Source organism: Rhyacophila brunnea, unplaced genomic scaffold (genome assembly GCF_057557595.1).
Source record: "Rhyacophila brunnea isolate RB1 unplaced genomic scaffold, BYU_Rbru_1.0 scaffold_8, whole genome shotgun sequence".
Lineage (NCBI taxonomy): Eukaryota > Metazoa > Arthropoda > Insecta > Trichoptera > Rhyacophilidae > Rhyacophila > Rhyacophila brunnea.
The window spans coordinates 29,121,614-29,136,174 of record NW_028233350.1 but is presented as its reverse complement, the minus strand read 5'-3'; the positions used below and the strand labels follow the sequence as shown (position 1 = coordinate 29,136,174).

At 32.7% G+C, this 14,561-nt stretch overlaps 1 protein-coding gene across 1 annotated transcript in view; it reads right to left on the bottom strand.

Moving 5' to 3' along the window:
- LOC147064107 (semaphorin-2A-like) overlaps window positions 1–14,561 on the bottom strand; it is a 654,225-nt gene that overhangs the window by 71,623 nt on the left and 568,041 nt on the right. Inside the window, exon 3 of the mRNA XM_085958708.1 lies at window positions 3,284–3,335. Within this exon, the coding sequence (XP_085814834.1) occupies window positions 3,284–3,335 (52 nt within the window). The remainder of the gene's footprint in view (window positions 1–3,283; window positions 3,336–14,561) is intronic.

Genomic DNA, 14,561 nt, shown 5'->3' with positions numbered 1-14,561 from the left:
CCTCAATAGACACGTTGATTAACCCTCCTTATGAAACAGCCTTCCTCCAAATATACTGTTACTTGTAAATACTTGTAATCATTACTAATCCCATTGTCTCTAAGCAAGAGTGATTGTGGTAGGAATTTAAAATGTTTTCCGACCATGTCCGATCCTAATAGGATCATATAGCTTCCACAAAGTAGAGGTTTGTCTCAACAGATTTTGTTTTTTACGAGAAATGGATGTCAGCCACTTGCTCAACGTATTAGGTTCATACCCTGACTCACACACAAATTGACCTGGGCCTGGGACCCACGGCGTGATAGTCCAACGCTTAAGCCGCTCAGCCTCCGTGTAAATAGCCAACATGTTATCTGTACATACTATTTCAGTTGTTCCTTCATAGCTGAGGATTGTCACCTCTTACAAATCTTATTTTAAGGTTATACATAATTAGCTGTAAATGCTAAACCTCGCATGGTTATAATAATGACGATGACATCTATGTATTTGGACCCAGGACTCTCTAGCCCTCACGATTCTTTCAGGCCTGAGTGAAGGATACTCTCAATAAGATTTTTCACTTGGTCCATCCAGCGCACCGATGCTTTTCTTCCGCTTTGACTTCCCTGGAGGCTACTTAAAGCCGCCAACTTCGCCAGAATTTCCAGTCCACGATTAGAATGTGGATTGGGAATTAAGCTTACATAGTTGATGCAGCAACTTCAGCGCATCTGACTACGTCTCTGGAAGCGATATGTTTAAATGGTAGATAGTACCGGATAATAGTTGCAATAATTAATAAGCCAGTGATTTAATTTAAAATTAATTTATTAGACAAACTAGTTACATATACATAAATTCATATTAATACTACTTATATATTATAATGTAGTAGAAATTGAAAAAATAATTACAAGATAAAAAGAACTTTTTATATACAACGTTTTTACATTTTCTGTTGAATCATATAAACTTGACTTGACTAGCTTAAACGATCAAAAAAATTTGTACTTGATAGAAATAATACTGAAATGTCATTTTGACATTTCATATTGATTTCCATAGTAACGCACGTATACATTAATAATTTAGTTGCTAGGACTCCAGACCCCTTAGCAACCAATAACAGTGGATTGGATTACGGATTTCTTTCGAAATAACTTTTCATACAAAACAGAATTAACTGAAAATGAATTCAATTCTAATTAAAGATGGCTAGAAGTATTAGAAGAATGCATTGGCATCGTGTTCTGATATATTCTAAAAGTTTCAAATGTCTAGCTAGTCGGGAAGTAAGTTTAAAATCGATTGCATGATTTGTACTGGATAAACAACCACCGGACTAATAAGAATACGACCTAATAAAAACGTTGTAAAAAATAAATCATTCCCGCTGTTAATTATTCTGTATTTTGACACAAATATTAAATTTACCATGACTATTAAAAAGAGATGATTGAATGACTAAAAGAAAATGCGATAATTCTAAGTATTTACTTACTATTCACAGAAATATATATAATATCTTTCAAATGAATAATTGTAATATAGTATGTTTGTTATAAAAAAACTGTCTCGAAGCTTTCAATGAAGATTATAAAATTTAATGATAATGATAAAAGTAATGTACAAGGTTAAAGAACCTCTAAACACAGCAGTTAGTAGTGGCGTTAGTTTGCAGAAGGGAAAACTATTCCAATTACTAAAGTTGTACACGCGGGGTGTTTTCGGACAATTAGTTCGCTGACATAAATATGTATTACTGTCCACAAGTTTTATGTTCCTCCCTTTCACGAACTTAACTCATTTTGTTTTGCTTGACAAGAAACGATTTCGGGAAGCCCTGACAGACAACTACACGTAGGTACTTGTGGGTGTATTAACGCCACTTAAAGCTTGCTTCTCTAGCAACAATTCGTGATAAATATAGTGTCTAGAAAATAAAGTAAATGTATATTGTATATACATGGTTTAAATTTACACAAAATGGTCGCCAATATAAATGAAATTCGAGGTAACATCTCGGATGCACGGTTGTTAGTTAATTACGGTGAGATTCGGCGTGGTAGACATTGCGAAATTGTGTAAAGCGCTTAATGTAAGTATTTGATACATCCAGGTTCGAGTCCAAATATTTCTTGTAATATGTATGTTTCTGAGGTTATCAAAATTATTTTAAGTTTTAATGCACATTATACTAACATTTAAATTGAATTCTTATAGTGGCCGACCTTCGATAGGACAAAAAGACGTAGAATTCTGTTTACAAATAATATATTAAATAATCTCCTCTCAATGCTCGAAAATTCATACGTGTCGCGTCGTGTCCGAAAACTTGTACGTATGCAGTTCGCCGTATTACACTTCACCGTGAAATATTGTATTGCGCCGTGTATAAAGACCGTCTAACCTCTTTGGGTCGTATAGTACTGGTTCTTGTCTTTTAACACTTTACAGGAAGCCACCAGCAAACAAATTTTGAAAATAGCCGATATACTGGATTATAATATCTGTATACCAGAGGTAAACTATTGTAACTTCAAAAATGGTGAAATGGAGTTATTGTTATATTGTGACTTCATTACGTATCCTGCATACGCGGTAAACAACTGTAACTCATATTACTCTTATTATAAAAGTTAAAAATTAAAAATGTCATTGTAACTCCTTTGTAACTCTGTAACTCCTAATTATAACTATTAGAGGTAAACAACAGTAAGAAAAAATACAATTCTATTGATGAAACTTATAATCCGACTACAGCGGTAAACAATGGTAAGTCCACGTTACAATTGTTTAAACCTAGGAGCTTATTCGCACGAAGCGATATGTTAGGTTAGGTTAGGTTTTCATTCATTGAATTCATGAATTTCGCCAAAATCAGTTATGAAAATTGAATTAATGTTCATACCTATTGAATCTAATAAAATCTCTTTCCTACAGCGAACTTTGCCACGGTGAAATGTTTTACGTACAATTTATATGTATCCGTGTCGCGTGGCATCCTCATGGCTAGTGTTGGGTTTTGATAAATGTCGACGTATCCTTAGCACAATACTGGTAAATATATTTTAGAAATACACATTTTCATATTTTTTGATAATCGGGACAGATGAAATAATTGTAAACATGTTTACATATTAAATACAGATATTTCAGTATAGTTAATGTATATTGGAAATTTACATTTCTCATAGGTTGATGTAGGATTTCGTGATTTCATTGGTGACACGTGACACGTAATACAATCTACTATGGCCTTTATCACATATAATATATATAGAAAATAGATACTTACATCACAATGAGTCTTGCTGATGTCGCTCATGTTGAGTTTGTACAACCGGTCCCTGAAAAAAAACAGAAAATATACCAATTAACCATAATATTATTTTAGTGTGGAACAAAACACACCGTGAGTGTAAAATCAAGGCACCTGCAAAAGACATATTTTGAATATATTAGGGTTTGAAATCTTCGTTTTGTAAGGAGAAATAGAGTTTCTAAAAAAAAAACCATGATATTTGGTTTATATCTACAGTATATTGCATGTTCTTTCAGTTACTTCACTTCTACATTATCAAGTTCTCGACTTTTGCAGCTGTTTTGCATTTAATCTCGAAATTGAAAAATTTGCAGATGCTTTGGTTTTACACTCATGGTGCGAAAATATTTGACAGTTGATTTATATCATTGAGCAGTATTAAAGTTAATAGTTACGTATGATCAGACAATGACATTATTATAATGAGTGTATGCCATGATACACTCTTGTACAGAAAACGCAGAGACATTTCAATATTATTTTGTCTGAGATTTGATTGAAAATTAAACCTCGTCAAAGATGGCCGCGACGCTTTTGCACGCGGCGGCATTTTTCCCGCTCTTCTTTATTTATTTGTCTGTTTCATTGGATGAGATCGCAGAATAAATTTCGGAGAGTATTGCTTGGGACGGTACGGGACGTTCAAAAGCCAGATGCTGTCAAGCATCCGTAAACAATTTATTATATGTAACGTCATTGTAGATAATGGTATTTAATCTACTAGTTATAACTTCCACATATTCATCTTCTGTATTTGCGTTTTGAATACATTTTTATTTTGGGAAGGTTTTCGTATAAAACATTGCACACTAATATTTTTATACGTATATTTTTTTTAATACTTCATGATGCAGTCTATGATGCGTCTAATCTATTGATTAAGCATTTGTTTATATTACTCTATCTATAATATTAATGTTACATATTTATAGCCATTAGCATCAAAATAATACTCTGTAGGTTTACTGTGCATAATATATTTTTCTCTGTATAAATAAATACATTTTATATTATATTACTATATTTGATACAAGGAGATTAAAAATCTACCACTTTACTAATTTTTACTTTTCACATAACATAACCATTAGTTTTATTTATTGGGAGGCGCATATTAACTATCAAAATTCAAACCCACATGAGCTTCGACAAAAAAATGCGGCTAATACTGGGTGTGCCTTAAAAAGTAACTGGGAGATTATAAAACGGACCATGCAGCCTCTGTCTGGTGAAAATGCGACGTTGAAACTGATTGACTTACGGAAAAGTCTGAATATGGCCTATCTTTACTTCAACCAACCAGATTAAGGCAATACTTCAGTGAAACTGCAAATAATTTTCAACTATAGGCGCGACGAAATTTTGGACTCGCTGGCACTCGGAGAATACGTCAATTTGTTTCGTGATGGCGACGGGGGTATCAATTCTTAAATCGTGTAAAGATGACTAAAAACGTTACCCATTTACTTTTAAAAGAAAACATGTCAATGAATATATTATTATTGTTACTAATAGAACAATAAACAGAACATTAAATGGACGCATGTTGGATTTATATGACAAATTATATTTCGTTCGGCATGCGTCATTTGCACCCGCGACCCACAATCGGCGCATCGCCTAGCCACGATCTTTTTAGACCATGCCTCAACTGAGGTATAGCCTTAAAGCGTCTTCGATGACCGCTAAATACCATCCACATTCCAAAGGGTGTACCATGCAACGGAGCTACAAGATGCTGCCACTGAAAGGGACGACGCAAGAATACTTTCCAGAGACAGAAATAAAATCTCAAAATGTATATGTTTTATTTGATTATAGATGCAGGAAAAGTTTTTTTTTTATAGGAAACCAGACATTGGATACATATGATTTGTTTTTTTCCTGGGCAAAACACACGGCGTGATTTCGGGCCTACAATAGTGTCATAAACGCAGTTGAGTACCCCTAAATAATGTATGCGACGGAAGGTTTTATCTTTTGAATTTCCGGAAGCGCCTTTTTATCACTTAATTTATCTCCGCAGCCTGTTTTACGACGCGTAATTTTACGAATAACTTTATTATCCATTTTTTTCTTCATTCTAAGACGCATTTATTCGTATTGTTTTAGCGCAAGTGAAAAAACGGGAATCTGCTTTATCTCGCTCGCCCCAAACGCACCTTTAATGTATTCAATGAAAAATCTTGTTAGGTACTTTACACTTTCATGCGTGAAAAAGTTATATTCATTTTATGTTTTTTATGATTCCAAATATAAAAGGTTTTAAAGCTCTTGGCCATGTCAGCCTTTTATCAATCATTCGTATGAATTTTTACTTAAAATTTACTTTACTACCTTAAAAATACATATAATGCAACTGTAGAAAAAGGTAGTCGGGATTTTATTTATATCGACGTGTTTAGGAAAAAGGGCGTAACCCACACAAATCAATTTTTACAGGAGAGGTAAAAAACGTTTTTTTGAATGATTTTGGTTCAATATTAATAATAAAAAAAAATAGGCACAGACATTGGGTGCACGATGATTGATGATTTGGTGTAATATCTTTTCGGTCTACTAATAATTAAAGAAGTTATTACAGAAAAATCATTAAAATTGAGGGTAAATGCTTTTTTCCCTTAATTAAAACTTAATTAAAGCTCAATTAAAACCTGAATTTGGATATTAAATCGGCATTTGCGGCTTACTTCCTTTTTAAAGAACGTGTATTTAATTGTATACATTGTTAATATCTAATAAAAGCACTTTTAGAAAAATCGAGGGTTACGCCCTTTTTCCTAAGCACAGTCGATATTATTATGATAATATATATTTGTTATTGAAAATACATAAATGTGAACATTTCAGAATAATAGATAGGTAACCTACATATAAGAAAAAAATATAGGTAAAAAAAAGTTTAAATGAAATACGTTGTGTGCTTATTGCGGATTATTGCGAATTATTACTATTACTCTATCTGAGTTACTTCAAATTCAATCAGATGAGACCCTATAAACTTTGTTATTAATGTAGGTAAATAATATTTCTAACTTAATTGTAGATAGGTATATGGTTTCAGTATGTGGTAGCGATTAAACGTTCTTGTACTTGCGAGTAATTAAATTATTATTGCCATTAATCCAACATTTTTACGATAGCACTTTTGCGAACGCCTATGGACCAATTTGTGCATTAAAAAAAACAACAGATTAATACCAATTAATATTACAATTGATTTTTTGTGTTGGTTGATTGCATATGGGTATTAAATTTGTATGTAAAAATGTATGATTGAATAAGCAATCTGGTGGATCCAAAAAATATCTCGCCCTAAAATGTGGGGCAATAGTCTCCCTAAATCATGTTTTGGTTCAACTTGATTACGCGAATCATTATTTTCAACAATGAACTTAATAAAATCGAATTACACACTGATCGCGACTCATTGATACGGTGTTTAAGATTAGGAATATTCACATACATTCCTAACTATGAAAAATTGATTGAATAAATCCAATGCCAGAGATCCCACTTAGTAATTAAATTGCAATTCTTTTTTGTTATACTTATATATTTTTATTAAATTTTAGTAATATTGAAAACAAATATTTAAAACTTTAATAAGCCATACAAACTTATTGGCTAGGGGCCGTATGTATGAGATTCTCCAATTATTGATAAGCTATTTAACCGATGTTCCATCATATAACGTACAACACTGTTTGTGACGTAAGCAATCTGACGTCACGCGAAATTCGAAATGGCTGCTTCAATCTGTCACTTTCACGTCAAGCTTTACTGGCAAAACCTGTATGTATTGCCATATGGAAATGTTTACTGGTAATACTGTATCCTTTCGTACAGTAGAATTATAAAATAAATGTGACAAAATTACTGACACATTATTTAAAGTTCATAATAATTGGGGGGACATGCTCGTCGAAGGTCAAAATTGAGTTTTTATTGTATTTTCAAACCATGATCCTGGACACTCCTTAAACGTTGTAGATAATCTATTTATATAATTTTGAAGCCTAATTATCCTTTATAGTTATTTTAAACATTTGATGACTGCATATGGAAATTTTGTTACATAAAATAGTATTCTTTTAAACCTCTCGCTCTAATGTTTTAGAATATAGTCATATTTCGGTACATAACTGTGCAGTGGTGTTAAAATTTTTTACTTTTATTAATTTTTAAACGCATTTATTAAACCATTAGTATAATTTATTACGAGATAATTTTTGTAAAATATTCACGATAAAAAAATATTTTGATAATCTCTGTGATCCCAAATTTGACAAGAATTAGGCATTTTATTATACAAAAAATCGGCAAGATTAACACATTTGAAGATGATTCTAAAGATACTTATTATAAGCTATGTCTTTGACCATTCTAGTGTGATAAACATCTTATGAATAATGATTGCTTTATAATAATTATTGACCTAAGAATAAGGTAGTGTTTTATTGAAATACGCCATTTCTTTTGTCATTCCCTAGTGATTATGCTACAACATACGGCCGTAGCCATAAATTGACAAACTATAATTAAAGTAGGGAGTAAAATTATGTTAACGCGCGTGTTTGAACATGTACCTAACCGAATTTTTAATTTTTTTTTTAAACGGTACATGTTCAAACACGCGCGTCAATATCATTTTACTCCCTACTTCAATTATAGTTTGTCAATTTATGGCTACGGCCGTATGTTGTAGCTTAACCACTGGGGAATGACAAAAGGAATGGCGTATTTCAAAAAAACACTACCTTATTCTTAGGTCAATAATTATTATAAAGCAATCATTATTCATAAGATGTTTATCACACTTGAATGCTCAAAGACATAACTTATAATAAATATCTTTAAAACCATCTTCAAATGTGTTAATCTTGCCGATTTTTTGAATAATAAAATGCCTAATTCTTGTCAAATTTGGGATCACAGAGATTATCAAAATATTTTTTTATCGTGAATATTTTACAAAAATTATCTCGTAATAAATTATACTAATGGTTTAATAAATGCGTTTAAAAATTAATAAAAATAAAAAATCTTAACACCACTGCACAGTTATGTACCGAAATATGACTATATTCTAAAACATTAGAGCGAGAGGTTTAAAAGAATACTATTTTATGTAACAAAAATACTTTATGCAGTCATCAAATGTTTAAAATAACTATAAAGGATAATAAGGCTTCAAAATTATATAAATAGATTATCTACAACGTTTAAGGAGTGTCGAGGATCATGGTTTGAAAATACAATAAAAACTCAATTTTGACCTTCGACGAGCATGTCCCCCCTTAAGACACATTTACAATTTCAAAATTTTTAATTATTTATCGGGGAATGAAATTTTATAAGATTGCCATAATACGAACACCATGCCACATGAGATGTCACATTCGTGACGTCACTTAACAGCTAATTACGTTTGTACTCATGCATACAAACATGCAGTATATAGCCTATAAGGTTTTTGGGAATCCCATGCATACGGAATTGTTAAAAAATATAACGAATATTTATTTGTCAACTATATTTTAAGTATTTTCTGTCTAATTATGTAAGTTACGTTGTAAATGTGCTTTTGATGATAATAAGGTTGGGAACCCTTGCTACACATATTAGAAGAGGACAGGAGCCACCCCGGGCTCTTACGCCTCGAATGATGATAACGATGAGAATACGCAGCAGTAATATTAGGCAACATATTATTAAATTTCTACATGCCACAAAGAAACCATAATTTTCCGATCCAGTAGTGTAAAATAATATTAAGTTAATCCATAATCCTTTGATAGCGAGCAGTGGCCAGTGGCGCTCTGTCATCCGGAAAATCCCCTCAAAGTGACCAAAAATTATGATTTAATCTATAACCACACCTCGGGGTTCAAATCCTTTAAGAGCTGCGAAGGGGAATCTAGAACAGAGGAATTCGTGGGTATGTTTTGTATAATATGTTCTTATACGCGATATTATAATACTGTTAATGAAAAATGAAGTCATCGATAAATAGGTAAGTACCTCGAATTAAAACGGTACGTCATATTTATTTAATCAATATTATAGTAATCGGGGTTTTATGAATAAAATGCGGTTGTCTATTAAAACGTTGGAGATTCTAGTAGGTACCTACTCCTGATTTCCATGAATGAAAATTATATGTGAATCGCAGAGACAGTGTTTTAGTCGTACATACTGCCCACTAAACCAGTATTTTTTTGACTGGAAATGATGGCTTTGCTGGCAAGCTATAAGAGTTTGGACTTGTTACCCGATCAATATATACATATGCGGAGTAGTACAGGATGCAAACCACATCCTCTGGGAATGCTATAAATGTGTACCGAAAGGGGTGAACTGCTCAAGTCGTCCTAATCAGGTGTTAGGCCCACCAGGTCGTCATATCTAGTTAAAAAAATGTGGCATCGTACTGAAAACGTGAAGACGTCTTCACTTATATTATAGGTTTATGCTAGTGTTTGATTAATAATTTATTATTCATTTTAGTCTGTTCTCCATGCTCCCTTTTCCCATGGGGACTCTTAATTTAAAATTAAGTAAACTCAGTTAAGGCTCACTTGAGTGCTTCGTGACCTCAGTCTTGTGTAACTGCTCGTGAGACATTATGAGAAACGTGAGAAACAACCTTGTGCCTCGTGATATACCTGTTTAAGACAGGTTATGATGCGGGGCGGTTGGTTGAAAGAGGAATAATATGTTGAAGTAGACTAGTTATTATGTACATATTATATGGTTTTTGACAAATAAACATATTTTTATCAACGTATTTAACATCATTTAAGGCACTAAAATCTTTGGTAGGTCTTGGTCTCTTTAAAAACTTCTTCCATCCTGGAGGATTAGCGTCGTCACTCTCCAGTTACTTTAGTAGAGCTTTCTTAAATCTCCTGCGGCGCAATCCAGTCGTACGCGATTAGTATATAATATGTAAATGTAAGTATCTCTTTTTTTCTATCACAGTTTATTGAACTGATAACAATATGAATTCTATTATTTTGATGCTGCATACATAAAGTATAAAAAATGCCACATACCTATTCAAGAAATGTAAAGTTTTTGTATGGATTTTTTAGTAGGACTGAACTTAGATTCATATAAGGTAATTTGAATTTAAAAAATATTCTTTACTTATTTATGTTTAAATACAGGATACCGGGATTGAAGATTATGTCTGGAATTGTCACATAACAGATTAATAAATAGAATTCCGATAAGCTATAACCCAATACGCTATATTTTGACGCAGGGTTTTGAATGTGTGAGTGTCCTACAAAAATGAACCACGCATTATAGACACATGCAACTTCAAGTACACTAATATTGAATGAGCGTCAGTGCATAAAACGAGAGTTCAAACAGTTGTCAGAACGAAATACAAGCGTATTCTTAAGACGTGTTTGAGATTATCCTATATTCTTCCACACTCGATATCGGTTGCCTGTTTCTCCACACCCGTTAGGTATTTCAGTTCCCATTATTTTTGAGTTCTCTGGGGATTGCAATTCCGCATCATAAGATGCGACCCTACAATGGCTGAAAGGTTTTGGCGGGCAGTGGAGGTAGACAGTTTTATAATATTTATAACTTTGTCGGCGACGATTATTAGTACAGAAAATTAAATCGAGGACGATATCATAAATACTGCGAAGGGTTGCAATCGAACCGGCAGCGGTCATTACCGCGAAACTTCCTGCAACTTCCAAGAGGCAGCGTAAGATGTGTAATGCAATTAGCCCGGTTAGGAGACACCCCCTGAGAACGCGTCGCTGGAGGGTTGATTTGCAGTATATACCTACCTACCTAAGTGATAGAAGCAGGGGTGATTTTCAACAGTAACGAAAATGCTTAGTTTAAACGACGAAATATTACCGGTAAAAATTATGAATACTTAACCTATATCGACATTTTTGTAACGTTTAGTCCGGCGTCATAGGTCGGAAAATTCAACGAATTGTGCACTTTTGTATATGAACATGAACTTCGGTTTGATGAATAAGCATATCCTATGGGTAATTTATAAGATATTGACCCACTTTACCCAGGATCCTCTAAATTCCAAAACGGTAGAATTTTTTTTTGTTACCGTCTGATTTGATTGATTTTAAGATAGGGAATGTATTTTTAACACTAAATTCATCTGTCTGGCGCCCATTTGTCATATTGGCCAATCATGTTGGCACCCAGATGTCCCGGTGCCCAATGAGCAATACCGACTCGGCGGCGCCAAATCGTCCCATTCCCATATAAACGTGTGTCGGAACCGAATTCATTGTGGACATCCTGATATGCTCATATGATGGGGCATACAAGATTTGAGGATGCAGACTACGGAGCACATCATGTAGTCATGCAACATGATGTATGCATTCCTTGAAGAAGTTTCAACCATACACCAGGTTAAACCGGAGGCTGTAACATGGATTAATGCCTTCGCGGTCCCGTTGTGACTGTGACTTTTTCTTGTAATCACCGCCTTATAATATCGGAAAACAGGGTTAATTAAAATAAATAACTTTTCAGCCAAGGTAAAGAACTAAAATGTGTTATGTAATTTTAATTGAGATGCGTGTCATATTATAAGTATACACATGGTGGATAATAATAATTTTTTCGTCGACCGATTTTTTTTTCACACTTTTCAAATAAACATGCATATCTCTCGGGTACATATTACTTTAATAGGTTATGGACAAAGAGTACACTGAGGAATAATACTGTCTAGAAAATTATTAATTTATTTTGAACACCGAAACATAATATAATGCTCTGTTTGTCGTCAAATATCAAAATAATCGAAGTTATAAAGACGCTTTCTATTGTGCCAAATATTCATTTCCCATTCATTTGAAGAAGTCATCATTGATCACCATGTTAATCCAAAGGATTTTGTACTTACGTCTTTACAGTCACATATAAAAGGAAAACAACATTTAACAAATGTAACAGGAAAAAGAAATGTCACAGAGGGTTGAGTCTATGTAGGTTTTCTTGCTTCGGTGTCTATACCTCCATATCTTAGAAAATAGTTGAGAAGATGTAGCTGTGAATTTCAGCGTAATTTCAAGTCTAGGCTGAGATCTTTATTGCTTAGGAGGCGTTTTATTTTGATAAATGCAATGTTTTCTATCTCAATTTTTATAATAATATATTAAGACTGATCTTATAAATGATGTGTGATGATTATACGCAATGAAAAATAAAAAAGAGAAAAAATATGTAATATTGCACCTTGTAGACTAGACATAAGGGTTCGAGAAACAGTGAGGGCGATTCAATATGTTTCTGCTACGTCTACTAGAGCACTGGGATTTTTGGACATGGTATTTAGTTAATGATCGCTGTTCAATTTTTTCACCACAGATGAAAATAATGATTGATTAGGAGAAATCTGACGTTAGAGGGCGTTAGTTAATGGTGTGTTATGTGATACCTACGTTTAATATTATATGTATTGGGGATACAGTATACAGAGAAATTCATAATGTTAGTTGAATAAATGGACTTGACTGATGGGCCATGAGAATATACATAAGAAATTAAAAAATCAATGCAATAACCTACAGCAAAGATAATAAAAAATGAACCACACAATAAATTGTGATACAAATTAAATGTACCTAAATCATTAATTAAACAATAGTTCTAGACTAAGGTTGGATATTTGCTATTTTTATCAGTGCTGAGTTTTCTCAACATGCTTGGTAGCGTAATATTTTGATATTTATGTAATGAATATGGGCTAGTTAATGGTTTGCATTAAAATTATTTATAATACAATAATTATGTCAATGAAAATATTGTAGTAAAGTTGTTTTATCGCATAAAATTTAAACGTTTAACGTAATAATATCATAAATACATAAATCAGGATACTAACGAAATTTATTATTCTACCAAAGTTAATTCAGTTTCTAAAATAGCATTGCTTTTTTTCCGAATTGCTATTGGTTAACACAAATGTGGGTAGTTTTGGTCTTTATTCAGTAGGCATAGTCATATTTTGTCAATCTGCCTGTATTTGCTTCCCGAAATTCTGTTCTGCTGTATATACCAGCTTCACATATTATTTGGATTAAATATTCAAACCCAATTAGCTAAAAGATATTGCATTTACATTACTTGAACATAATGTGACGATTTGGTAATATTGATAACCTTACTACATGCAATTATTAATATTATTAGATAAATGGTATTAAGTACAAAACTTTTGAATAGTTCAATCAGTAATAAAATTCAATTCTAAAACTTTCACAGATTTCCTATGGTACTGATTTTTATTTAATATAATATGGACAGCAGAGTGAGAAGTATTGTACGAAAACTCTAATGATACGATATATTATTATAAAAGAAATATCAGAAAAAAAGTCATACCTTTTATTTTGTTGGCAAGCAAAAACTTGTTTATTGTATTAAAATATTATACTGTAAATATATTGAATCGATAAAAGTATATTTAAAATATTTACTAATGTAATGTTATGTTAAAAGCTATTGTTGGTGTCTCATTAGATAAGGTTACAGGTTCACATCTCGTGTTCTCCATCCTTGCAAAATGTTATTAGTTGTCAGGATACGTGAGAGGGCCCTCCTTCCTCGCAATTATTAAGCCTTTGACGTAGGATCGTGTCCCCTTATTATTACATTAGAACATTATATTATTCTCTATGTATGAGAGAAGAGCAAAGATCTCAACCGCAGTGAGAGGGTTGGGGTGTATGCCCTCCTTATTGGGAAATAACATTTTTTTAAGTATCATTATTAGGCTATTAGATTTCTCCACTACTAATTCCACTTTAAGGATTATTAAAATTAATAAAGTGATTGTTATAATTAAACATAACTCAGTTGTAGATATTGCTGTAATTAATTAACACAAAATGTGTCTGCAGGATTTCATGGTTTGATAATGATAATAAAATGAATTTCCCGACTCGTTTTCTTCTCGGTATGCTATCAATGCAATCCCTGTCCACCCGAAGAGTGATTGCTCTTTTAAAGCATTTCTTTTTACTTCTTCGTGGGTTCATTTAAAATCCGTATATACTGGCAAATATTAATTTTCATGTTCCCACCAATATCACTCGTAACTCTACGGTCTTCAAGATACCTCGTCACAGGAGAGATGTTATGTTTCATGATGCTGTATATCGTGCGATTAACTTATTTGATGGCACCACCATAAAGGTTGATTTATTTTTTATTAATAATAATCATGTTTGTG